At 52.7% G+C, this 26,492-nt stretch overlaps 1 protein-coding gene across 1 annotated transcript in view; it reads left to right on the forward strand.

Annotated features, from left to right (window-relative positions):
- The window catches only part of LOC100087479 (leucine-rich repeat-containing protein 37A2), a 57,482-nt gene extending 32,584 nt beyond the window's left edge, over positions 1 to 24,898 (forward strand). Inside the window, exons 6-14 of the mRNA XM_029074690.2 lie at positions 1,909 to 1,980; positions 3,369 to 3,485; positions 7,481 to 7,599; positions 15,022 to 16,793; positions 17,355 to 17,459; positions 18,776 to 18,831; positions 19,985 to 20,051; positions 21,212 to 21,354; positions 24,747 to 24,898. Of these exons, the coding sequence (XP_028930523.1) occupies positions 1,909 to 1,980; positions 3,369 to 3,485; positions 7,481 to 7,599; positions 15,022 to 16,793; positions 17,355 to 17,459; positions 18,776 to 18,831; positions 19,985 to 20,051; positions 21,212 to 21,352 (2,449 nt within the window). The 3' untranslated portion in view covers positions 21,353 to 21,354; positions 24,747 to 24,898. The remainder of the gene's footprint in view (positions 1 to 1,908; positions 1,981 to 3,368; positions 3,486 to 7,480; positions 7,600 to 15,021; positions 16,794 to 17,354; positions 17,460 to 18,775; positions 18,832 to 19,984; positions 20,052 to 21,211; positions 21,355 to 24,746) is intronic.
- Positions 24,899 to 26,492: the final 1,594 nt, after the last annotated feature.

The raw sequence follows: 26,492 nt of genomic DNA on the forward strand, positions 1-26,492 counted from the left end.
CAAACTCTACTGGATCGTATTTTCCCAAGCACATAGTACAGTTCCCTGCACACAATTGATGGATTGATTGATTGTGTACTGGTCCTGTTGACAGCTCTGCGTGATCTGCAGGGTGCTGACCCTGCTGGGAGAGGTGCCGAGCAGGGACGTGGATTCCCGCACGTGAGCCCCGACCTGGGCAAACCTGACCACGGGGGCCACCCCCCGTGGTCTGCAGTCTCCCCGGCCTATGGGCGGGCCCTGCTTGGCCTAGTTTGGACCTTTGCTAGGTCAGGAGGAGGATGGGTAGCAGCAGGATACCCAAGGTGCTGCCGTGTGGAGAACTGAAGTCGGGAGGTTAAGAGCAGAGAGGCGAGAAGAAGCACTTTAACGAAGCCTCAGATGATGCTGCCTCCCAGGTGAAAACTGGCAGCCAATGCCACAGATTGACCGGCCTGACCCAAAGCCAGTGAGAAAGAAGCAGTTCTCTCAGAGTAGAAACTAGTAAGGATGGAGAGTCAGGAGGCAAACGCGAAAACAGTACCAGTTGTGTCAAACTTCAAAAGGGACAGTTGGGACTGTGGTTAGGCTTCGTTGGCCTTTTCAGTCCCACAGGCATCCAGGGGTGAATTTCATCGTCAGTGGTGCCTTCACTGAGATCGACGGGCAACTCTCCGTGATGTCTGAAACTCCATTCACAGCTGTCGGTTTGGGACCCGATACAAAGAGCCGGGGGTGCTGCCGGTGGTCCCAGGCAGCTGGTGATGGGGGAAGATTCAACTGCGAGGCCGTCCTTGGGCCCAGCCTCGCGCTTGGGTTTGGAACTCTGGGGCTCTGGACCCTGGGGCCGCCTTGATCCTGGGCAGACCGTCGATGCACACCCAGGCAGGGCATCAACAGGGCTGCTCCTCTTGGCAGGCCTCTTCTGCTTTCATGTGAGAGAGGACCCAATTTGAAGACCTTGCAGCTCCACTGGGAGGGAAGGGTGGGTTGGGCAGGAAGTGCCGAACTGCCAGTCCCAGAGTGGAGGCCTAGTCATTGTGAACTCGGGAACAGCCCCTCTCCAAAACATCCGAGTGAATGCCAAGAATCCCCTCCTCCCGGGAATCAGAGGGCCTAATCCCAGCTCCACCCTTGCCTGCCTCCCCCTAAGACAGTGAGCCCCTTGTCCAACCTGATGACCTTGGATCTACTCCGGGGCTTAATTTAGTGCTTTGGCAAGTAAATGCTTAACAAATCCCACAGTTGTTATGATCATGATTATCATCCTTCCTCTCCATTCCCTCCAGTGCTGAAAGTAAAGAAAAGTTATCGCTGGGATCGATGCGGTGACAGTGTTGAGCGGGAAAGGTGGTGAGCAGTCGCGAGAGGGAGTTATGCAGGGTCAGGAGAGAAGGAGGAGTGGGCCCAGTCAGGGCCTGCCATCTGGGTATAGCCTGTCCCTGGAGTTTGAAGCAGCCAGGAGAAATCCAGCTCAGCAAGGATATAGCTCTCAAGGCCCCAGAGCCCCTCCGTTCAACCTAAAGTTGAAGTCACTGCTCGATTGGAAGCCCTCTGAGGCCAAGGATTGTGTCTTCCAACTCTTTTGATGTCATCCAAGGGCTTAGGCACATAGGTCCCCAGTCAGTTCTGACTGCTTTGCTTACTGTGGGGAGACGGGGGAAGGATCCGTGAGGTCGAACCCTTCATTTCCCGACCTCCTCTCCAGGGTTAATGCCTGCTTCCTCTGACTGCCTGGTCCTGCCGAGGAATACGCTCTGTTGCCAAGAGTGCTGTTCCTCCTCCACGGCGAGGATCGACCAGGGAGATTTCCCTGGGCATGGCCACCTCTGTTGTGGTGGCCAAGAGGGCCAGCGCAGGGTGGGACGAGTTCAGCTGTCCTGGCAGTGAAACCACTTGTGATCAAATTCCACTGTGTTTGTCCCTCAGAATCCTCAGTCGTAACCCTCTGGTAACCATCGAAGATCCGTCTTTTTTTGACCTACCATCATTGAAATATTTGTAAGTAAGGGGAGTCACTGTTTGTGACACTGTTAGGCCAAATTCTAGGGTCCTTTCTTTTCTAGCAGAAATAGCTTATTCTGAAATGTCCTAAAAGGTCAGACCGGTTGGAGTTCAGCCCGTGTATAGCACGGGGTCCCGTCCTCAGATGCCGGTGGGTAGAAGAGCAGGAGTCTTCTCGGGGCAGAGTCTCAAGACACAAGTAGCCATGAGATGGGGAAGGAGACGAAGGGGCCGGGGGGGGGCGGTTTGGAAGCGGTGAGAGGAGAGCGACACGGGCAGTGGGAAGGCAGAGTGGAAGTCAGCAACCAGTGACAGGCTGAGGGGAAGTTTTCTCTTGCTGTCTACGTAAAAATACAACCAATTTTTAAAGGGACATCTAGAAATGGACATTTCTTGTGAGTGTATCTGTGTGTGTGTGTGTGTGTGTCCCTAAGGCAAGTCAGGTATTTCAGGGAAACAAACTTTTGGAAGGGTTCAAATGGATAGAGTCTCCTAAGATGAGGCCTGATCGAACCTCCGTAAGGGGACGGATGTCTCAGGCTACCTTCCCCTCTTCAGCCCAGGTCAGGAATGGTCTCTGGCACTGATTCCCACTATGCGGCAGGTTCCTAAATGGGATCGGAGGAACGGATCGGAGTGAAGTACGGATGGAAGGGGGGACAGACAGGAGGAGACTGAACCAGTAGTCCAGCAGGGACTAGATCGGGGTGGGGGGTGGGCTGTTTGGAAGATGGAGAAGAGAGGACCCACTCCCCTCATTTTGTAGTGTGGGAAGTAGAGGGAAGCAGTGTGGCTCAGTGGAAAGAGCCCGGGCTTGGGAGTTAGAGGTCATGGGCTCGAATCCCGGCTCTGCCACTTGTCAGCCGGGTGACTGTGGGCGAGTCACTTCATTTCTCTGGGCCTCATCTGGAAAATGGGGATGAAGACTGTTAGCCTCACGGGGGACAACCTGATACCCTGTATCTACCCCAGCGCTTAGAACCGTGCTCGGCTCATAGTAGCGTGTAACAAAAACCAACATTATTAGAGCGGGCCAAGTGGAAAGAGAGGGGCCTGGCAGTCAGAGGACCCATGTTCTAGTCCCGGCTCCACCACTTCTCTGCCGTGTGACCAAGTCACTTAACACCTCTAAACCTCAGTTACCTCATCTGATAAATGGGGATTAAGACCGCGAGCCCTGTGTGGGACATGGATTGTGGCTAATCTTATGAGTGTGTAGCTAAGTGCCTAGCTAATGTCATTAAGAAAAAACAAAATCAAAGCTAACCAGGGGGACCAAGGGTGGGGGAGGGAAAGGCAAGGGGTTGGACAGCCCCTTTGAAGGCAGAGGGAGGGGAAGAGAGTCTCCCCGCAACCCCCCTGCTCTCAGCCTTGCTCTGTTCCAGATTGCCAGGCTCAGCTGCGCGGCGGGCTCTGTTTCTCCCCAGAGATATGGATGCCACTCAAGTGACCCTGAAGGTGATTCAGTCCATTCTCATGATGTCCCTCAAACTGAAAACCATGTGAGTGCCTTTGGGCTTTCTTTGTCTCCTACCAACGGAAGCAGTGCGGCTCAGTGGAAAGAGCCCGGGCTGGGGAGTTGGAGGTCATGGGTTTGAATGGCCCCGCCACTTGTCAGCTGGGTGACTGTGGGCAAGTCACTTCACTTCTCAGTTATCTCATCTGGAAAATGGGGATGAAGACTTGACTGTGGGTAAGTCACTTCACTTCTCAGTTATCTCATCTGGAAAATGGGGATGAAGACTGTGAGCCTCACGTGGACGATCTGATGACCCTGCATCTACCGCTTAGAATGATGCTCTGCACGTAGTAAGCGCTTAACCAATACCAAATTATTATTATTATTATTCTTAACCCACTTAATTTATTCATTTTCCAGCTGGGGAAAGAGCATGGGGCTGGGAGTCAGAAGACCTGGGTTCTAGTGCCAGCATGGCCACGTGCTGGGATGGGTCACTGAGTTTCTCTGGGTCTCAGTTTGCCCATCCTTAAAAAGGGGGTAAAATTCTCGCTCTCCTTCCCCCTTGGACTGTGTCCCGTCTGATTACCTTATGTCTACACCGGGGCTAAGTACCATACCAAGTGTTTGATTAGACTGTGAGCCCGTCATTGGGCAGGGATGGTCTCTGTCTGTTGCCAAATTGTCCACTCCAAGCGCTTAGAACGGTGCTGTGCACATAGTAAGCGCTCAATAAATACTATTGAATGAATGAATACCAAGACTATTAGAAAGAGGTGTCCATCTCAGACACCTTCCCTAGTTCGATTGGGCTGCACTTCAGCCAGGCCTAGCTCAAAGGGTAACACATTTGATTTTGACTCGGGACTCTCTGATGGTTCAAGGGCCGCGGCTGAGGTGCTCAGTTTCCCTCTCTGCAGTCCAGCTGAGTTTCCCAGGCCCACCCCAGGCTATGGGCAGTTGGAAACATTAACGTCGGGCCCCAAGTGCCCCAAGTCTCAGGATCTACACCCTGGCCAGAACCTCATCCAGGCCAGGGGAGCAGAGGTGTAGGAAGAGTTCTCCACATCTAAAGACAGAGTCCCTGAAGAAATTATGTCTGCCCAGTGGTGTGGCCAGTCAGGAAGCAAGCAAGAGGTCATAGCCTCGGCTGAATTCTGGCCTCTACCGGCTCCACCTGGTGCTCCAGAACTCTGCTCGGCCAGTGGGTGTTAGCCGCCTGAACCCCCCATCATAGATGGCTGGCAGGCGGATGGAGATGTCATTAAGGGGGGCTTTGGATTCCTTGAACTTGGGGTGGCTTTCAGGGTGGGTGTGATGGGTGGCAGGAAGAAGGGTTGCCTGAGAGGTTAGGCATCGGCAGCCGCCACTGCACCCATCCTCTCCTCCTTTCTCTCTTTCTACTGCCCACTCCGCACGCTCCGCTCCGCTGCCGCTCACCTCCTCACCCTCCCCCATTCAAGCCTATCCTGCCGTCGACCCCTGGCCCACGTCCTCCCGCTGTCTTGGAATCCCCTCCCTCCTCACCTCCGCCAAACTAACTCTCTTCCCCTCTTCAGAGCCCTACTGAGAGCTCACCTCCTCCGAGAGGCCTTCCCAGACTGAGCTTCCCCTTTTCCCTCTGCTCCCTCTCTGCCCCCCTTCACCTCCCCTCAGCTAAGCCCCCTTTCCCTCTGCTCCTCCCCCCTCCCTTCTCATCCCCTCAGCACTGTGCTCATTTGTATATATTTTTATCACCCTATTTATTTTGTTCATGAGGTGTCCATCCCCTTGATTCTATTTATCGCGATTAAGTTGTCTTGTTTTTTTCCATCTGTCTCCCCCGATTAGACTGTGAGCCTGTCAATGGGCAGGGATTGTCTCGATCTGTTGCCGAATTGTCCATTCCAAGTGCTTAGTATAGTGCTCTGCACATAGTAAGCGCTCAGTAAATACTATTGAATGAATAAATCATTCATTCCCTGCTGGAGCCTGGATCAACTTGGAAATGTGGCAAGGCAGAATGGGATCTGCATGGCTCAACGCTGTTGGTGCTCTGGAGGCTCCAGCTCCACAGACGTGCATACATATGCATGAATGCCTGTACGTGTGCACAAATGTGTACTTCTGTGCATGTTTGCATGAATATGTGTGTGTTGAATGTTTATGCAGCGTGGCTCAGTGGAAAGAGCATGGGCTTTGGAGTCAGGGCTCATGAGTTCCAATCCCAGCTCTGCCACTTGTCGGCTGTGTGACTGTGGGCAAGTCACTTAACTTCTCTGTGCCTCAGTTCCCTCATCTGTAAAATGGGGATTAAGACTGTGAGCCCCACGTGGGACAACCTGATTCCCTTATGTCTACCCCAGCGCTTAGAACAGTGCTCTGCACATAGTAAGCGCTTAACAAATACCAACATTATTATTATTATTATTATTATTATGCGTGTACACATGTTGCTTGCATGAATGTGTGCGTGTGTGTGTGTGTGTGTGTGGTCGGGGGGAGTTGCGAGGTTGAATTTCTAGGAAATTCTTAGAGCCAGAAGCCACTCTAGCCACATATTAATTGCTTCTGCCGCTCGTCACTCCTAATTCTCAGCCCCCTTCTCTTCTCCATCTACACCCATTCCATTGGAGAATGCTTTTGCTCCCGTGGCTTCAACTAACCCAAATTCAGATTGGGTTAATGCAAACCCAAATCGGCCGATTCCCAAATCTACATCTCCAGCCCTTACCTCTTGCCATCTCTGCAGTCACATACCTCCTCCTACCTTCAGAACAACTCTGCTCGCCTATCTAGCCAACATCTCAAACGTAAGACGGTCAAAATATATCACCTCACCTTCCCACCCAAACCCTGTCCTGCCCTGGACTTTTCCATCACTGTAATAATAATGATAATAATAATGTTGGTATTTGTTAAGCGCTTACTATGTGCAGAGCACTGTTCTAAGCGCTGGGGTAGATACAGGGTCATCAGGTTGTCCCACGAGAGGCTCACAGTCTTCAACCCCATTTTACAGATGAGGTAACTGTGGCACAGAGAAGTTAAGTGACTTGCCCACAGTCACACTGTAGACAGCACCGTATTGATGCCTGTCTACTTGTTTTGTTTTGTTGTCTGTCTCCCCCTTCTAGACTGTGAGCCCGTTGCTGGGCAGGGATTGTCTCTATCTGTTGCCAAATTGTACATTCCAAGCACTTAGTACAGTGCTCTGCACGCAGTAAGCGCTCAGTAAATGCTATTGAATGAATGAATTAATTAATTGTCTCTATCTGTTGCCGAATTGTACTTTCCAAGCACTTAGTACATGCTCTGCATGGCTCAGTGGAAAGAGCCCAGGCTTGGGAGTCAGAGGTCATGGGTTCAAATCCCAGCCCTGCCACTTGTCAGCTGTGTGACTCTGGGAAAGTCACTTAACTTCTCTGTGCCTCAGTTACCTCATCTGTAAAATGGGGATGAAGACTGTGAGCCTCATGTGGGACCTTGATTCCATTTATTGCTATTGTTTTTGTCTGTCTGTCTCCCCTGATTAGACTGTAAGCCCATAGATATGGTCAGGGATTGTTTCTATCTGTTGCCGAATTGTACATTCCAAATGCTTAGTTCAGTGCTCTGCACATAGTAAGTGCTCAATAAATACTATTGAATGAATGAATGAATGAACAACTTGATTACCCTGTATCTACCCCAGCGCCTAGAACAGTGCTCTGCACATAGTAAACACTTAAATACCAACATTATTATTATTATTATCAATAAATACTATTGAATGAATGAATGAACGAATTGTCTCTATCGGTTGCCGAATTGTACTTTCCAAGCACTTAGTACAGTGCTCTGCACATCGTAAGTGCTCAATAAATGCCATTAAATGAATGAATGAACTTCCTGGTTCCCTGGTTTCTCCTCTGTGGGCTAGATAGGGTAGGTGTTACTCCCTACCTCTCACCCCGGGGCACTCCATCCCCTCTTTTTTCCCCTCTCCCCTTAGTCCCGTCATCATCCCCACCCTCCCAAGAATCTCAGCTCTTAATGCCTGTGTTTTCCCCTTTGCAGGATCCTGCCTGAGAATGTCGCCTGTTGCCTCTGCCAGTTTAAAAAGAGCATTGAAATTGTCTGCAAGACAATTAAGCTGCAGTGTGACCATCTCTGTGCCATCAATGCCACTCTTTGTGGTGGGTCTGAAATGCTCAGTTACAACGTTTGAAACGTAGTAAGCAACGCAGCAGCTTTTTAAGTTGGGTGTCCTCTGTGGGCCGAGCTGGTGGGTGACCAAGCACGTTCTGCCCAGCCTACTCTCTGGAAAATGGGTTGTTATTTTTGGGGTTTTTTTTAATGGTATTTTGTTAAGTGCTTACTATGTGCCAGGTACCGTCCTGAGCTCCAGGGTAGATCTGAGCTAATCAGGTCGGGTGCAGTCCCTGTCCCCCTTGGGGCTCACGGTCTTAATTCCTGTTTTATAGATGAGGGAACTGAGGCCCAGAGAAGTGAAGTAACTTGCCCGAGGTCACACAGCAGACAAGTGGATGAGAACCCAGGTCCTTCTGCCTCCCAGGCCCTCGCTCTGTCCACGAGGTTACATTTTTCAGAGATCTAGAATTGCCATTTTCCAGAGACCACCGCTTACCACGCTTAGAGAAGCAGCGTGGCTCAGTGGAAAGAGCCCGGGCTTGGGAGTTAGAAGTTGTGGGTTCCAATCTCGGCCCCACTGCTTGCCAGCTGTGTGACTTAGGGGAAGTCACTTCTCTGTGGCTCAGTTACCTCATCTGGAAAATGGGTATTAAAACTGTGAGCCCCCTGTGGGACATCCTGATCAGCTTGTATCCCCCCAGCGCTTAGAACAGTGCTTTGCACATAGTAAGGGCTTAACAAATACCCCCATTATTATCATTACAACTTATTTGCTTCCTCCTCTCAGGGTGCTGAATGCATATTTCCCACAGAGATGGGCCTCTGAGAGCAACCAGTTACACCTCAGAGCCTGCACTGGGATTCACAGACCTGGGGCCTGGATTCCTCCAGAAAAAGTTTTCCAATCCATAGCTTCCTGGCTGTGCCAACAGGAGGCCCGGGGCCAGCAGCACCCTCAGCTCTGTTGCTCCAGACTGGGCTAGATTTTGGGGGACCCAGCTTCACCAGGTAGCGGCTCCCGACCCCCACCGGGGCCATGCTCGAGCCTGCTCTGCTCCCCGAGGGATCATCGTTCCAGGTCAGGCTGCCTCCGGGTCCTGTTGGCTTGGTTCTGTGCCCAGTGTCATTAGGGACAGTGGATGCCCTGTTTTGAGGGCCTGGTGGGTGAAGGACACTGTGCTAAGTCCCGGCAAAAGGCCCCAGGTTATCAAATCACATCCGGCCCACGGTAGATAGAGGAGAATTGGAAGGGGCTGGCACAGCTGTGAGTTTCCAGGGGTGATAGGTTGAACTGAGATTGCCCTCTCTCCATATTGACCTGCTCCCTCGCCCCCTTGCCTGCATCCCTTTCCTGTGGTTGGCCCACCTGGCCGACCTTGGGAACCAGGGGTCCGGACTGGGAAATGAACAGCTTACAAATGGGCTGCCCCAGGGGTATAGGTGGGTGGTCCCCTCTGCGTGGGCAGGACGGCCGGGGGAGGGGGTGAACTTGGTTTAGGACACTGTTAGATTTGGATGAAAGCTGTAATAACTCTAAGGATGCCAGTGTTTCCGTTGCAAGTAATCAAGCAATCAACCATGTTTATGAGAAGCTGCGTGGCTGAGTGGAAAGAGCCCAGGCTTAGGAGTCAGAGGTCACGGGTTCTAATCCCGGCCCCCGCCACCTGTCAGCTGTGTGACTCCGGGCAAGTCGCTTCACTTCTCGGTGTCTCAGTTACCTCATCTGTAAAATGGGGATTAAAAAAATGTAAGCCCCCCGTGGGACAACCTGATGACCCTGGATCTACCCAAGTGCTTAGAACAGTGCTGGGCACATAGTAAGCGCTTAACAAATACCAACATGATTATTATTATTGAGTGCTTTACTGAGTGTTGAGCACAGTACTAAGCACTTGGGAGAGTATAGTGAAATAGAGTTGGTTGATACGTTCCCTCCCCACAGGGAGTTTACACTCTTGAAGGGAGACAGACATTAAAATTATGGACGTGTTCATAAGTGCTATGGGGCTAAGGGTGGGCTGAATACAGGGATCAAATTCAAGTGCTAGGGTGACACAGAAGGGAGTGGGAGGAGGGATACTGTGGGCTTAGTCGGGGAAGGCCTCTTGGAGGAGATGTGATTTAATAAGACTAATTCCGATTAGACTGTAAGCCCGTCAATGGGCAGGGACTGTTTTCTATCTGTTGCTGATTTGTACATTCCAAGCGCTTAGTACAGTGCTCTGCACATAGTAATTGCTCAATAAATACTATTGAATGAATAAGACTTTGAAGGTGGGGAGAGTGATCGACTGTCAGATATGAAGGGGGAGGGTGTTTCAGGCCGGAAACAGAATGTAAGTAAGGGTTTGGTAGTGAGACAGCCAAGGTCACTGTACAGTGAACATCTGTAAAACTTCAGTAAAACTGAACTTCTCATTTTCCCACCCTGCTCACTTTCCCATCACTGTTGATAGCACCACCACCCTACCCGTCTCACAAGCCTGTAACCTCGGTGTTATCCTTGATTCCTCTCTGTCATTCAGCGCACATATTCAAGCCTCACTAAATCCTGTCAATTCCACCTTTACAACATTGCTAAAATCTGCCCCTTCCTATCCATCCAAACTTCTACCTCATTAATGCAAGCACTTATCCTCTCCCACCTTGATTATTGTATCAACCTCCTTGCTGACCCCCCACTCCAGTCCATACTTTACTCTGCTGCCCGGATCATTTTTTCTACAAAAAAGTTCAGGCCACGTTTCCCCACTCCTCAAGAAACTCCAGTGGTTGCCTATCCATCTTCTTATCAAACGGGAACTCCTCACCGTGGGCTTTCACGCACTCAATCACCTTGCCCCCTCCTACCTCACCTTGCTACTCTTCTACTGCATCCCTGCCCGCACACTTCATTCCTCTAATGCTAATCTTCTCTCTCTACCTCGATCTCATCTATCTCGCCGCCGACCTCTCAGACCTCTCGCCCACATCCTGCCTCTGGCCTGGAAGGCCCTCCCTCCTCACATCCGACAGATAATTTATCTCCTCCACTTACTGCAGGCACATCTCCTCCAAGAAGACTTCCCTCTTCTAAAAATCAGCAAAGTAAAATGGGAGGGAGGAAGGTGGTTAAGTGCTTTAAAGCTAATGGTAAGGAGTTTCCGTTTGATGGGGAAGTGGATGGGCAACCATAAGAGGTCCTTGAGGAGTGGGAAAACATGGACTCCATGTTTTCGTAGAAAAATGATCCGGGAAGCAGAAAAGATAGTATGGGACTGGAGTAGGGAGAGGCAGGAGGCAGGGAGGTAAGCAAAGAGAGTGATGCAGTAGTCAAGGTGGGATAGGATGAGTGCTTGGATGAAGGTGATAGCAGTTTGGATGGAGGGTAAAGGGCAAATTTTGGCAATGTTGTGAAGATAGAACTGACAGGGCTTGTCAGATTGAAAACAGGGGTTGAATGAGAGAGAGTCAGGCTAATGCCAAGGTTAAGAGCTTCTGAGACATGGAGGGTGGAGATGCTGTCTACAGTGATGGAAAAATCAGGGGGAGGACAGAGTTTGGATGGGAAGATGAGTTCTCTTTTGGACAAGTTAAGTTTGAGGTGTCGGTGGGACATCCAAGTAGAGAGGTCCTGAGGCGGGAGGAAAAGCGAGGCTGCAGAGTGGGACAGAGATCAGGTCTAGAGATGAGAGATTTGGAAATCATCAGTATAGAGATGGTAATTGAAGCCATGGGAGTGTTTGAGATCTCCTTGGGAGGAGGTGTAAATGGAGACCAGATGGGGACCCAAAACTAAGCCCCGAGGGACTCCCAGAGCTAGGGGGAAGGAGGCAGATGAGGAGCCCCTTAAAGAGACTGAGAATGGGTGGCCAGAGAGGTAGGCAGAGAACCAGGAGAAGACTGTGTCAGTGAAACCAAGGTTGGATAATATTTCCCGGAGAAGGGGGTGGGCCACCATGTTGAAGGCATCTGAGAGAGGAGCTTTAGGATGGAGTAGAGACCATCAGATCATTGGTGATCTTTGAGAGGGCAGTTCCTGTGGAGTGAAGGGGGAGGAAGCCAGATTGGAGGGGATCAAGAAGAGAATTGGATGGGAGGCGGTGGGTGTGAACAACTCACTGGAAGAGTTTGGAGAGGAATGGTAGGAGGGAGCGCTGGGGTCAAAGGAGGGTTTTTTTTATAGGAGAGGGGAGGCATTGAGAAGCAGTGTGGCTTAGTGGAAAGAGCACAGGCTTGGGAGTCAGAGGTCGTGGGTTCTAATCCTGGCTCTGCCACTTGTCAGCTGTGAGACTTTGGGCAAATCACTTAATGTCTCTGTGGCTCAGTTACCTCACCTGTAAAATGGGAATTGAGACTGTGAGCCCCTCTTGGGACAACCTGATTACCTTTTGTCTCCCCCAGCGCTTAGAAGAGTGCTTGGCACATAGTAAACACTTAACAAATACCATCATTATTATTATTATTATATTAGCCTGTTTGAAAGCACTGGGGAAGAAGTCATTGGAGAATGAACAGTAGAAGATGGTGGTCATGGAGGTAAGAAGGGAGGAGGAAAGTGTTTTGATAAAGTGAGAAGGGGGGGGATCAGAAGGGCAGGTGGAGGGGGTAGATTTTTGAGAGGAGGTTCATTCATTTATTGAGTGCTTAGTGTGTGCAGAGCACTGTACTAAGTGCTTGGGAGAGTACAATATAACAGTAAACGGACACATCCCATCTAGACTGTAAGCCCCCTGGGGTTAGGGAGAGACAGAAATTAATATAAATGAATAAATTACAGATATGTACATAAGTGCTGTGGAGCTGGAAGCAGGGATGAATAAAGGGAGCAAGTCAGGGCGACAGAAGGGAGCGGGCGAAGAGGAAAAGAGGGCTTAGTTGGGGAAGGCCTCTCGGAGAAGAAGTACCTTCCGTAAGGCTTTGAAGGGGGTGCAGAGTAATTGTCGGATTTGAGGAGGGTAAGCATTTGAGGAGGAAGAGGCAGGATGTGGGAGAGGGGTTAGCGGTGACATAGATGAGATAAAAGTACAGTGAAGAGGTTAGCCTTAGAGGAGTGAAGTGTGTGGGCTAGGTTGCAGGAGAATAGTGAGGTGAGGTAGAAGGGGGCAAGGTGATTGAGTGCTTTAAAACTAATGGTGAGGAGTTTTTGTTTGATGTGGAGGTGGATGGTCAACCACTGCAGTTTCTTGAAAAGCGGGGAAACATGGCCTGAGCATTTCCGTAGAAAAACGATCCATGCAGAAGAGTGAAGTATGGATTGGAGTCGGGAGAACAGGAGGCAGGGAGGTCAGCAAGAAGGCTGATAGAGTATTCAAAGCAGGAGAGGATATGTGATTGTATTAACGTAGCTGCCATTTGGATGGAGAGGAAAGGGCACATTTTAGTGATGTCGTGAAGATGGAATCGACAGGATTTAGTGATGGATTGAATATGTGGGTTGAACGAGAGAGGAGGGGTCAAGGATAACACCAAGGTTGCAGTCTCGTGAGCCGAGAAGGATGGCGGTGCCATTACGGTGATGGGAAAGTCAGGGTGAGGACAGGGTTGGTGGGAGATAGTTCTGGGAAAGATGGGAGAGTGGAAGAAGGGGCAGGAGGAGGGAGGGACTGCAGAGGAGCAGGGGAGATTTTAGGGAGATCACACTTGATGGCTTCAATTTTATCACTAAAGTGCATGGCCAGGTCCTTACTGTTACAGGCTCTCGCTATATCCCGGCTAGACTACTGTGTCAGCCTTCTCTCTGACCTCCCTTCCTCCTCTCTCACCCCGCTCCGGTCTATTCTTCACTCCGCTGCCCGGCTCATCTTCCTGCAGAAACGATCTGGACATGTCACTCCCCTTCTTAAACAACTCCAGTGGTTGCCTATCAACCTCCGCTCCAAACAAAAACTCCTCACTCTAGGCTTCGAGGCTCTCCATCACCTTGCCCCTTCCTACCTCTCCTCCCTCCTCTCTTTCTACCGCCCACCCCGCACGCTCCGCTCCTCCGCCGCCCACCTCCTCACCGTCCCTCGGTCTCGCCTATCCCGCTGTCGACCCCTGGGTCACGTCCTCCCGCGGTCCTGGAACGCCCTCCCTCCTCACCTCCGCCAAACTGATTCTCTTTCCCTCTTCAAAACCCTACTTAAAACTCACCTCCTCCGAGAGGTGTTCCCAGACTGAGCTCCTCTTCTCCCTCTACTCCCTCTGCCATCCCCCCTTTACCTCTCCGCAGCTAAACCCTCTTTTTCCCCTTTTCCCTCTGCTCCTCCACCTCTCCCTTCCCATCCCCACAGCACTGTACTCCTCCGCTCGACTGTATATATTTTCGTTACCCTATTTATTTTGTTAATGAATTGTACATCGCCTTGATTCTATTTAGTTGCCATTGTTTTTACGAGATGTTCTTCCCCTTGACTCTATTTATTGCCATTGTTCTTGTCTGTCCAACTCCCCCGATTAGACCGTAAGCCCGTCAAACGGCAGGGACTGTCTCTATCTGTTGCCAACTTGTTCATCCCAAGCGCTTAGTACAGTGCTCTTCACATAGTAAGCGCTCAATAAATACTACTGAATGAATGAATGAATGAAAGGTCATTAGGGGCAAGAAATGGGGGCGGTGTGGAGTTTGAGACGGGAATGTTTAACTAAATGAAACGACTGGCAAGGGCAGTGGGCCTGGGAGCCAATAAGGATGGAGAAATAATTTTGCCGGGCAGAGTTAAAGCAGGCCAGGATTAACTTGAGTTGGACAAGGGCGAGCCTGGTATTTGGATTTCTGCCAGCCGTGCTCTTTAGATAGTGCACGGGAGCAAAGGAAGCGGATTGTGAAACTGTGGGTTAGTGGTAAGAGATTGGCAGAAGAGTAGGGGAGCAAATGAGTCAAGTTCAGTAGAGGGTGGTGTTGAGGGTGTCAGTTTGTGCATCGAGGGAAGGTAATTTGGATCTGGAGACTGAATGGACACGATGACTTGAGAAATTGGTGCAAGTCAAAAAATTGGAGGTCTTTGTGAGGGAACAGGACCGATTTCCAAGGAGGGGGTTTGTGGGAGAGAATGCAGGCGAGAATGCAGGGATTTCAGAGTTGGTGAGGTTAGAGATTAGAGACGATGAACTCGAGTGTGTGTCCAGTTGGACAAGTGGGCATTCTCAAGTTCAGCAGGTGCAAACCAAAATTACACTTTCGGGGCAACGCAGTGATTTCTGCGAAAATTTTCTCTTCAGATTAAAATGTGTTGAATTTTGTACTCGGAGCACATGGAATATTCTACTGCCCAGGAAGGCAGCACCCATGCAGCCCTCGAGCTTCCAGGTTCCACATCGGCCCTGGACAGTGTGGGTACCTGACCCTGACTGGACAGCTGGGGGCTGGTGACAGGGATCCTCTCAGACACTGGTCAGACACCCAGGCCGTGGTACTAGGCTACCCGTGATCAGTACCACCCAGCGGTGCGTGGGTGAGGGTCTGACTGATTTCTTAATTTTTCCGCTCCGATGTTTGAGCCCAGATGTCAAAGAACCCCTGGATGAGGTGAAAAAGGAGTTCGTCCAAGTTCTGGAGTCCCGAAAGAAGAACACAAGCTCCCTGCTGACCCTCCGGCCCCAGGTACTGGTCACTTCCAGCGGCAAGCTCAAGTCCACGACCCAGGCCCCCCGGCTGCAGACCCCCGGGCAGCAGGCCTCCCGGCCGCAGGGCCCGAGCATGGACGCCCATCTCCCCAAAGACCTGGACCTCCTCGATGAAGCCAATTTCCTTCTCCCCAAGCTCCTCTCCAAAGATGGGACCATCAGAGAGGTGGAATTGAAACTGTTGCCTCTCATAAGGCTGTTGAACTTGAACTTGCGGAGCCAGATGGTGACACCGTCACCCCCGTGGCCACCTGGCCCAACCGTGGCTTCCTTGGGGCCCGGGCACCTTGATCTGACCGACAAGGGGGAACTGCGGAAACTCTACCTCCTGACCAACCTTCTGGCAGCAGACCTGCGAGAGAAGATTTATAACGCTGAACACGCGGAGCGGGAGACTCTTCCCGGCTCTTCCTTCCCAGGAAACGGCCGCCCCAAGCTGCGAGGGCTGGGGAAGGACAGGAAAAGGTCCCTGCCACTGGCGAGCAGCCGGCCGTGGGATCCGGCCGTAAGGAACCACGGGAACATGGAGGGCTGGCACCCCGGCTTGGGGCAGGGAGCGGTCCAGAGAACAGGTGGCGAGGAGGGAAGGGGGTTGGGAGAGACAGCCCGAGGCTGGGGAGGGGTCCACTCAGAGATCAGTGGGCCCCTTGGGCCCGAGCCCCCCGAGAAAAGGAGGGTTTCGGGGAGCCCCGGGGGGCCAAGGGTGAGACCCCCTCTCAGGGCATCAGGGGGAAGAAAACCACCTGGGCCTGCCCTCGGCCTCCTTCTCCAGAAGCAGCCAATGCCCATCGGCCCTCTGACCTCCCTGCCGCAGCCCCCCTCTCTGGTGGATGTCAGGAACCAGTCCGATGACTTGATCGGGAAGATCGTGATTGTTCTGAAAAACGCGAACAAGACGGACACGGTGAAAGCCGTGGGGCCGGAGAAGGTTCCTGAGATGGACATCGTGCTGGGGGAGGAGGGTGGCCCGCCGGCAGCCACGCCTTCCAGCAAGGAACCTCCCCTTCTCCAGAAGGCCAAGCCAACGTCCAGCGACATGCCCGCGGATCTCCGGAAGAGCCAGGCGGCGGTGAACCGAAGCCGGACCGGTGAGCGGTCGAGGGGAAAGGGGAGTATTTCTAAAGGTGGCTCGAATCTCAAGGGTCTGTCCTGGGAGTGGGGCCAGGGGGCCGTTTCAGAGAATGCCTCGAGTCTTGGAGACCCCGACTCGGAGCAGGGACTGGGGGAGGCCTTTGACAGTTCTATGCCGAACCTCCAGAAGATGAACGAGACCCACTGGGTGTTCCACGAGGAGAAGTCAGAGCACTCCACCTTGCAGTCAGAGGCCCCGACCCCAGACAACTCCTCGGATCAAGGCGACCAGTTCGAAAGGGACCTGGACTGGCGGCTGCAGGCGCTCATCCCAAACAAGGCTGTGAGGAAGCTGATCTCCCACGTGATTCGAACCCTGAAAATGGACTGCACGGAGCCAGGGGTCCAGCTGGCCTGTGCCAAGCTCCTTTCCAAAACCGGGCTTCTGATGAAGCTCCTGAGCGAGCGTGAAGAGGCCGATGGGTCCCAGTTGATGTGGAGCTCCGGCCGCTGGAGAAACGGGGACTACTTCAACGGGAGTGTGGATGGGAACCTAACGGAAGACGAAGAGGCCAGAGAGGTATGGGTGGCCCAGCTTGGCCCATCCAGCTCCCCCGGGGGGAGCGGAGGGAGGGGCAGGGGACGGCAGGCCCAGGGCTGGTTCCGAGACCTGGGCGGGGGCCCTCCCAGACGGGCCCCTCGGTATCGGTGCCGGCTCTGGGGCAGGCTGCCCCAGGAGAGGGAGGGTTGGGGTTAAGCTTAAAGGTTTGGGGTGGGGGATTGGCCGTACTGGCCTCTTGATGTTGGTGCCGGGCTACCCCAGGAGAAAGAGGGTGGAGCCGGTGGGGCTAGCGGGTCGAGGCAGGGAGGCTGTGGGATGAGCAGGGGAGTCCCCAGCATGTGCCCTTGGCCGGGAGCGGGCCTCTTGCTAGAGAGGCTGGTCAGGCCCGCTGACGCTTCTCTGGGGCATGAGGGCCTTGGAAGGTCTACTGGGGGCCCGGGGGCAGGGGCGGACCGAGGCCTCTGAGCTCGAATACCCACGGGCCCCGCACCTGAGAAATCTGGCGGGGCAGGAGCTGGAGCTGCTCCTCCTTGCAGATCGAGGATCTCTCTCCCCAACAGCATTCCTTCTCTTCCCCAGCTAAGCCAAGACATTCCGAGTTACGGGTACGGCAACAAGCTTCTGCTGGCCATATCGGTGACCGTGGTGATCATGACCATCATTGCGGCCATCTGCCTGATAGAGGTAAGCTGGGTGAATTGACCCTGCCCCCAGTAAGGGCTTGAACCAGCTCCCTGCAGGTGCTAGGCACTCAGTAAGTACCACCTGTGTGGCGGGTTGGCGACACCAACCTCAGGAGCGGCTCTGCGGGCCCGATGGGGACGGGGTGCGGGGCACTGGGACAAGGAGTAGGGTGGGGATGGGAAGAGAGAGGGAAGAGCCACCTTGGCAGTGTGGGGCAGTGCTCACTCGAGGGGGTTGGTCCAATCCCTGGCCTGTTCACAGGGAGCTTTTCATTTATCTGGCGATCTGGGGGCCTGGAGAGTCCTCCCCGAAAAGAGGTTTCTCTGCTCTCCAATGCATCCACCCAGCCCTGTCTATCTGGGGAGCCAGGCAGTGGATCTTTCTTTCTGGCCGTTTGTCCTGTCAGACTCAGGGAGCCTGTGCAGGCGCCCACGGCCCACACCCCCTGGATACCGGCCCCACCCAGGACAAGAGTTTCAAGGAACTCCCAGTTCCCCAGTCAATGCCCAGAATAAATGGGGCCGCACGCAGTGTGGGAGGGTTGGGGATCTGCTTCAGCTCGTACCCCACCGGTGACGGCCCCCTCAGTTGACGGCTGCACGTGATCGGGCTGAAGATCGATAGGGAACGTGCCTGGATGGGGGGCGGCCCCTCCCAGTTGGTAGGTACACACGTATGGCCCCTGCCCTGGCGCTGGCGTGCAAGGACGGAGGCATTTCTGGGGAACGTATCTACCTACTCTGTTGTATTGTCCTTTCCCAGGCATTTAGTCCAGTGCTCTGCATGCAGTAAGTGCTCAATAAATACCTTTGATTGAATTGCCTTGAGCCCACACTACTAAACACAGGCACTCGGACTGGAAGCATGGTTCCAGAGATGGTTCCGCAAGCCCGAGCCTGCAGGGCCGGGTGCTGGGTGGATCCCCGAGCCCGGTGGGCCGCTCCCGGGCTGGTGTACCTGTGTACCTGCTGGATGGGCTGGGCCGGGGTTTCTGATGTACTTCCTGGGCCCCAATCCAGTGCATCGCAGTCAACAGGCGCTCAATAAATACAGTTAATTCCATTGCCAAATCCACACCTACCGTTTATTGGTTGACTGATTGGTCAGCTTAGTGAAGGGTGAGCCAGAAAACAAGACTGTGCTGGCAGGAAGGGGAGAGCCGGCCCCCGAGTCCACTGTGAGGGCTGGACAGGGCCTCCAGCGGTAAGACTTCGGACAGTGGCGATAGGAATAGCGTTGACTGAGTGCCCTCTGGGTAGAGTGCGTTGTGCTAAGCAGTGAGGAGTCGAGTGATGATTGTATTTTCTCCTGAACAGATCTGTTCTCAAAGAGCAAGCTCTGCGGAAGGTGCCAAGCAGACAGCATCTTTATGGTAACTCCAGGCCCGGGCCCTGGGCCAGTCCCTCACCCTCGCTCTGCTCACACTGGTCCCCCATTGTCCTTCCCTCGGCTCGGGCGAAATCGGTCTCGGGGAGCATTTCCCCGGCTCTGAACGTATCCGGCTGCCTGCCCCTCGTGGCAGCGTGTAGGGGCCTGCTGAGGGGGCTGCTGCCTGGGAGAGAGGGGTGGGGAGGAGAGCAAGGGAGGTGGGGCTCCAGCCTCCTTAGGCCTGACTTAGTGATTGGGATCCGATCTCCTTTAAGGAAAAAGGAGCCAAATCACGCCCTCACCCGCAGCCCCCTCAACCTCCACACACACACCTCCTTTGCCTTGGGCAACCAGAGCAGGGTCCCGATGAGCACGATGAGGCAGAAAGATGAAGATATTGGCAGGCTGGCAGGTGGGGGTCCAGATGTGGATGGGCTGAAGCGGGAGGCCAGATGTGAATGGGTTTCGGGGTGGGCGGTACATTCTAGAAGCTTCTGAGCCTCCAGTCCCTTGCCCTTCCCCATCCTGTCTCCCTGAAACGGGCTCCCAAGGAAGGCGCCTGTGATAGAGAGGGTCAGGAGGGAAGACTGACCTTCTGGAAGGTCCATGGCCTTCGACCTTGGGTGGGACCGGGAAGGACCAAGAGGGCAGGGTTGGTAGAGGAACTACAGCAGCTGGCCTAGGAGCTGGCACTACCGTCTCCACGGGGAAAAATAGCAGCCCTGCTTAGAGAACAACTTGCACGGCCTCTTCAGAGTCTGCAGTCGCAAGGGCGAATGGTAGAATCTTCAGAAGGGACTTGGGACTCACCTCTCCCTGCTCTGCCCCTGTCCGGTCCTGGCCTGCCCCATCTTCCCCTTCCCAACCCCAGCCTGCCCTAGCCCCACCCAGTTTTTGAGATCTGTAGCATGCCATCAGGAGGACCTCCTGGGGGCATTTAGGAGTGTAGCCGAGTGAGGGAGTTATGAGAGTTCTGAGAGAGCGTGGAGAACTGGAGAACTATTGCCGCTCCTAGCCTGGGGGACAATTCTGTTGCCAAATCGTACATTCCAAGCGCTTAGTCCGGTGTTCTGCACACAATAAATACGATTGAATGAATGAATGAATGAAAGTTAAGCCACCGCATCCCTCTGGGCTGATGTCTTGTATCTCCCAAGGTCCTTTCAGCAGAGCTCGCAAACGTTACCCCGGCAGACTTCAGAAAAGGACAACCAAGCTGCAAAGGTAAATCTGAAGCTCACACGTGTCCCCCTCCAGCTTAGCCAAGTCCTGGCCCCAGGACCGGGCAGCTCAAGAGACAGGACCATCGTAAACTCTGGACGAGTCCACAGCCTCTCATTCTCAGTCTCTTTTGTAGGCTCTTCCACTGCTTCCCACCCCCTAAATGTGGAAATCCCTCAAGGCTCAACTCTGAATCCCCTTCCGTTCTCCATCTGTACCCAGTCCGTCATTTGGTCCCATAGCTTCACCTACCATCCCATGGCTTCACCTCCCATCACCACAGATAATTCCCAAATTTACCTCTCCAGCCCTGACCTCTTTCCTCCGCAGTCTCGCATTCGCTCCTGTCTTCAGGACATCTCTACCTGGATGTCCCACCGACCCCTCCACCTAAACATGTCCAAAACAAAACTCTTGCTACCCAAACCTTTTCCTCCCCGATCTTTGATACCACTGTAGATAATACCACTTTCCTCCATATCTCACGAGCCCACACGCAGTAAGTGCTCAATAAATATGACTGACTGCATATGGTGTTCACCCTACACTCAGCTCCACAGCACTTATGTTCACAGGGTATGTACATGTCTTTCTTCCCCTCTAGGCTCACTGTGGGGAGGGGAAAGCATCTACCAACTCTGTTGTATTGTACCCTCTCAACCGCTTAATACAGTGCTCTGCACACAGCAAGAGCTCAGTAAATACCACTGGTTGATTAATCCCAACTCCTGGCCTCCACTAAGACCTGACCCTGAGCTGCAGCATCTCTCCCAGCCCTCACCTCTACTGAGTCCTAGCCCTGAGCGGTAATCCCCTCCCAGACTCTGGCCTCCCCGACCCGAACTGTAGCTCCTCTCCCAGCTCCCGACCCTCCAGATGCTAGTACGGGAACCCCGGGAGTCAGGTAGGTGTGGGGAATGAACTGGGCCCAGGCCGGCATTTCAGCAGTGAGTTGCGAGGGAGCCTGCAGGAGGAAGCGTGTGTGTGAGTGAGTCAGCGTGGCCTGGGCCCACACAGAGACAGCGGGTGATGGGGCAGGTGGGAGCTGGAGGCCGCAGCAGGGAGGGAATGTGGAAGAAAAGGGCAGGGCGAAGTCTTGTAGACCGGGCAGCCCCATGGCCTCTGCCAACATGAGCGAACGTGCCCACCCACTGTATTCCCAGGTAGGGAAGCCGCTCTGGCTCAGGGATATGTACCGACCGCTGGATTCCACCCGGAAGAAAAACATGGCTCAGAAGCTGCATGACCGAGATTCCTCCGACGAAGAGGAGATTTACAGCAAGGAATCACTTCAGGCTGGATAGAGGTCAGAGCCCATGAAAAACTGTTCTTTCCTCTCATTGACTATGAGTGGATCTGGACCCCATCTCCCCACCGACCCATCGGTCCCGGGACCCTTAGAGGCGCTGTGGGCCGCTGGCCATCACTCTCTGGCTAGGGGTGAGCAATCCCAACACCCCAAACGCTCAGAATAATAGTGACAAACGTAATTATTTTCATTATCATTGTGGGATTTATTAAGCACTGACTAGGTATCAAGCACTGTGTGCTAAATGCTAGGATTACAGTCAAAATTATTAGATCAGACACAATCCCTACCTCTCACAGTCTAAGAGGTAGAGAAAACGGGTGCCATTCCCATTGTACAGCTGAAGAAATTGAGGCCCAGAAGGATAAAGTGATTTGTCCAAGGTAATACAGCAAGCCAGGGCTTGAACTGGGATTAGAACTCAGGTCATCCTATTCTGAGTTCTGAGCTCTATCCTCTAGACTCTTCTACCTCCTCTCTCCGTCCATGACTCTCCCTCTAGTAACCGAACACGGACCATCCAACGCCCCTAACTCTCCTCTCTCCATCCCTGATTCTCCCTCCAGTGACCCAGCACGGACTGTCCAATACTCCCAACTCTCCCCTCTCCATCTCTGACTCCCTCCAGTGATCCAGCGTGGACTGTCCAATACTCCACACTCTCCCCTCTCCATCCTTGACTCCTTCCACTGACCCAGAACACTATCCAATACCCCCCCACTCTCCCCTTTCCATCCCTCACTCTCCCTTCAGTAACCCACCAAAGAGTGTCCAATACTCCTATCTCTCCTCTCTCCATCCCTGATTCTACCCAGCATGAGCCATTCCTCACCCCTAACCTTAACTGTTCAACAGTCCTGATTATCTTCCAGAATTCTCAACTGCACATAAATTCTGTCGGGCTGTGTGAGCATCGAAGTGCTTAGGGGGAACTGACCAACCGAGGAGGGGGGAAAGTTGATTGAGCTCCTGAAAGCCTATGGTGAGGCGTTTTTGTTGGCTGCAGAGGTTTCAGAAGAGTTAGCTAAGTGAAGTTAGCTTAGTAGGCTTAGGGCTTTACGTGACCAGGGGAAGGAGATCAAATAGGGTGGGAAGATGAGAGGTCGGTCAGGCAAGGCCTTTTAGAGGAGATAAGAAGAAGAAGAAAAAGAAGAATTAGAATTATGGTATTTGTTAAGCACTTGCTATGTGCCAAGCATCATTCTAAGCACTGGAGTAGATGTGAGGTGAACAAGTTGTCCCACGTGGGGTTCATAGTCGTAATCCCCATTTTGCAGATGAGGTAACTGAGGCACAGAGAAGTGAAATGGCTTACCCAAGGTCACACAGCGGGCAAGTGGCAGAGCTGGGATTATAACTCATGTCCTCTGACTCCCAAGCCCATGTTCTTTCCACAGAGCCACACTGCTGTGACTTTAGCGGGGCTTTGAAGGTCGGGAGAATGGTGTCCTGTTGGATATAAGGGGGAGGGAGTTCCAGGAAGGAAGGAAGGAAAATGCGGGCAAGGGGTTAGCAGCAAGAGAGACATGATTGAAGCACAGTGAATACAGTGGTCTTGAAGGAGCAAAGTATGGGGGCTGGATGGTAGTGGGAGTTTAGGAAGGTTAGAAGGAGGGGGAGAGTTGATTGAGCTCTTGAAAGCCGACGATGAGGAGTTTCTGTTGGCTGCAGCTGTTGGAGGTTTCAGAAGAGTTAGGGAGGTGTGCATAGAGCGACTCTTTAGAAAAATGATCTGGGCAGCAGAGGGAAGTATGGACTGAAGTGGGGAGGGATATGACAGGGCTTGGATCGGCATGGTAGTTTGGATAGAGAGGAAGGGGAAGATTCTGGAGATGGTGTGAAGGTAGAACAGATGGGATTTGGTGACAGACTGAGTAGGAGGGTTGAATGAGAGAGATGGTGCCAAGATTACAGAACTATCCCCACTTCAAATCTGCCAGACCTCAGATCTGTCCTCCTTCAGAGAGCCCACCTCCTCCAGCAGGCTTTCCCAGATTCCCAGCTCATCTCCTCCAACCACCCTCTCAGCACTTAGACACAGACGCTATGTAGACGCTATGCCCCTCGGTTAGTCCCAGGTGGGGTTCAGTGGGGTTTCTTTGCTAGCAAGTGGGCCTCAGAGTTAAATGAAAGAAGCAGGCTGGCACCGTAGACCGTCACCCTTCGAATGGAACACCGACAGCCGGTGGGAGGCCGGAGGCAGCCTGATACCCCATTGAGCACCACCACCGGCCCGCCAACATCCCCAGGAGCGGGCAAGGATCCAGAGAGCGAGCCTGGCTCAGCCTCCCACCTAGATCAAGCCCCCTGCCTCGTCTTTGATCACATCTTGACACTCTGCCCCTCAGCTTGTCACTCCCGCCCATCTGGGTCTCCTGCAGAAAGGCCTCAATGGCAGGTATTAACACCTCTTGACTTCTCAAGGACTCTCCACCCAAGTCTTTGACACCCTGGAGAGGTTCAGAGTTCAATCAATCATTCATTCATTCACTTGTGTTTATTGAGCGCTTACAGTGCGCACACCGTACTAAGCCCTTGGAAAATACAATGCAGCAATAAAGAGAGACAATCCCTGCCCACACTGGGCTTACAGTCTAGAAGGGGGGGAGAGAGACATCAAAACAAGTGAACAGGCATCAATAGAAGTAAATTGAATTATAGCTATAGACTAAAAAAATACATAAGTGCAATGGAGCAGGGATGGGGTAGAGCAAAGGGAGCGAGTCGAGGTGATGTGGAAGGGAGGGAGGGCTGAGGAAAAGGGGGGGGTAGTCTGGGAAGGCCTCTTGGAGGAGGTGAACCTTCAGTAGGGCTTTGAAGAGGGGAAGGGTGATTGGCGGATTTGAGGAGGGAGGACATTTCAGAACAGACGAAGGACGGGGTCCAGGGGTCGACGACGGGACAGGCGAGATCTGTATTTCCGCCACGACTTAGTGCATCGAGCACGGTCCTGGAACTCATAAGGTCGTGGGTTCTAATCCCAGCTCCGCCAAATGTCTGCTGTGTAACCACGGGCAAGTCTTTTTACTTCTCTTGGCCTCAGTTACCTCGTCTGTAAAATGGAGATTAAGAGTGTGAGCACTCTGTGTCTAACCTGATTACCTCGTATCTACCCCAGTGCTTAGAACAGTGCTTGGCACATAGTGAGCGCTTAAAAAGCACCATAATCATCATCATTTCCGTTATTTGTTTCCTATCCAGATACTATTTTGTACTGTCTCAGACTTTAGATTGAAAGCTCCTTGAGGACAGGGACTGTGAATTCTGTTGAATTTTCCCCAGTGCCCAGTAAATACAGTTGTTTGATAACGAGAGGTGGGAGAGGGTGTGAACATGGAAAATCAGCTATTCCAGAATCATATTGCCTGGTTTTTTTTCCCTTGTCCTAGGAAAAATAGAAAAAAATAAGGAATTCGTTAAATGAAAACCTCTCCAGAGACCTGCTGCCTTCTGATTGAGAATCCATGATCTCGAACAGTGTTTGGAATTGCCTTTCCTCATTAAATGCCAGGCCTCACCTTCCTTGGGCTCCCCCTGAAAAGGTGTCATCTCTAGCTGGTCATCGTGAAGTGGAGTGGAGTGCTTCTCCCAGGGCAGTTTAGAAGGTGGGAAGACCCTACGGGGCAGGGATCCTGAGGGCAAGGGTGGAACTGGGCCCCCTCCACGGGAGCCCCAGAATGGGCAACAGGAGGACCCATCCTGTCAGGGCAGGGCCGGTGTCAAAGGGCATCCGATCCTGACCTGCAGGAGAGTGGACCGGCAGCGTGGTCTAGTGAAGACGGCACGGGTCTGGGAGTCAGAAAGACCTGAGTTCTAATTCCAGCTCCGCCAATTGGTTGTTCTGTGACCTTTGGCAAATCACTTCACTTCTCTGTGCCTCAGTTTCTTCAGCTGTACAATGGGGATACCTGACCTCCCTCCTACTTAGACTGTGAGCCCCATGAGGGACAGAGATTTTGTCTGACCTAATTAATTTGCACCTACCCCACTGCATGGAGCAGTGTTTAACAAATACTGTAAAAAAAAATCACAAAACCACGCAGCCCTCTCTACGTGCCCCAAGATCTGGAAGTGGACCAAGAGCCTGCCACGTGCTTGTCCCCAAGCCGACAAAGAGAAGAAGCATTTTCCTCTGGTGATTTCAAAGTCTGCCAGCTGCAACGGCGTTCCTTGCCCTGCTGTGGTGGGGCTCGGGGAGCAGCCCTCCCCATTCACTCTGTCCACGTGCCCCTTCGATCCTGAAAGTGGCTCCTACTCTTACTCATCCCGACTGACTGATGTAGGGGGGACACATGGGGAGGAAGAGAAGGAATAGCTCGGCCCCCTCCCCGGCTGGCCCTGTCAGAATCCATTGAGCTTCCAGTCTTTCGGCAGGCTGGGGGTCTGAAGGGGAAGAAAACCAGGAGGGGAGGAGATGGGGAGGAAAGAAGAGAGGGCAGGAAGTGGGGAAGGAAGCAGGTGGCAAATGGGGAGAGCGTGCCGTTAGAGCTGGAGGGAGGGGGGCGTTCCATCCCAAATTGTCACAAATTGTGCCACCAAAAATATTTGACGGGTCCTAGAGGGTTCTGAAAAAGTCACAGTCTAGAGGGCCTTCAGAAGAAGTGGGACTGTTGGATAGTCCGGCCTTGGGTCACTGGGGAGAGTCAAGGATTCATTCAGTAGTATTTATTGAGTGCTTACTATGCATAGAGCACTGTACTAAGCACTTGGAATGGACAATTCGGCCACGGATAGAGACAATCCTAGCCCACTGACGGGCTTACAGTCTAAGGAGGGAGAGGGAAGAGTTGGGGGTTTTGGATGGTCCGTGCTGGGTCACCGGGAAGAGTCAGGGTTGCTGGATGTCGTACAATTGTTCCCGAATTGTACATTCCAAGCGCTTAGTACAGTGCTCTGCATATAGTAAGCGCTCAATAAATACTATTGAATGAATGAATGATGGCCCAGAAAAGCGACTTTGCACCTGATTCCACCAAGCATCCCGGTGCCCCTGTCGGACACATTTCCAGCGTGGCTCAGTGGAAAGAGCACGGGCTTTGGAGTCAGAAGTCATGGGTTCAAATCCCGGCTCGGCCATTTGTCAGCTGTGTGACTTTGGGCAAGTCACTTAACTTCTCGGTGCCTCAGTTACCTCA

The sequence above is a fragment of the Ornithorhynchus anatinus genome, chromosome 11 (assembly GCF_004115215.2).
Source record: "Ornithorhynchus anatinus isolate Pmale09 chromosome 11, mOrnAna1.pri.v4, whole genome shotgun sequence".
Classification (NCBI taxonomy): Eukaryota; Metazoa; Chordata; class Mammalia; order Monotremata; family Ornithorhynchidae; genus Ornithorhynchus; species Ornithorhynchus anatinus.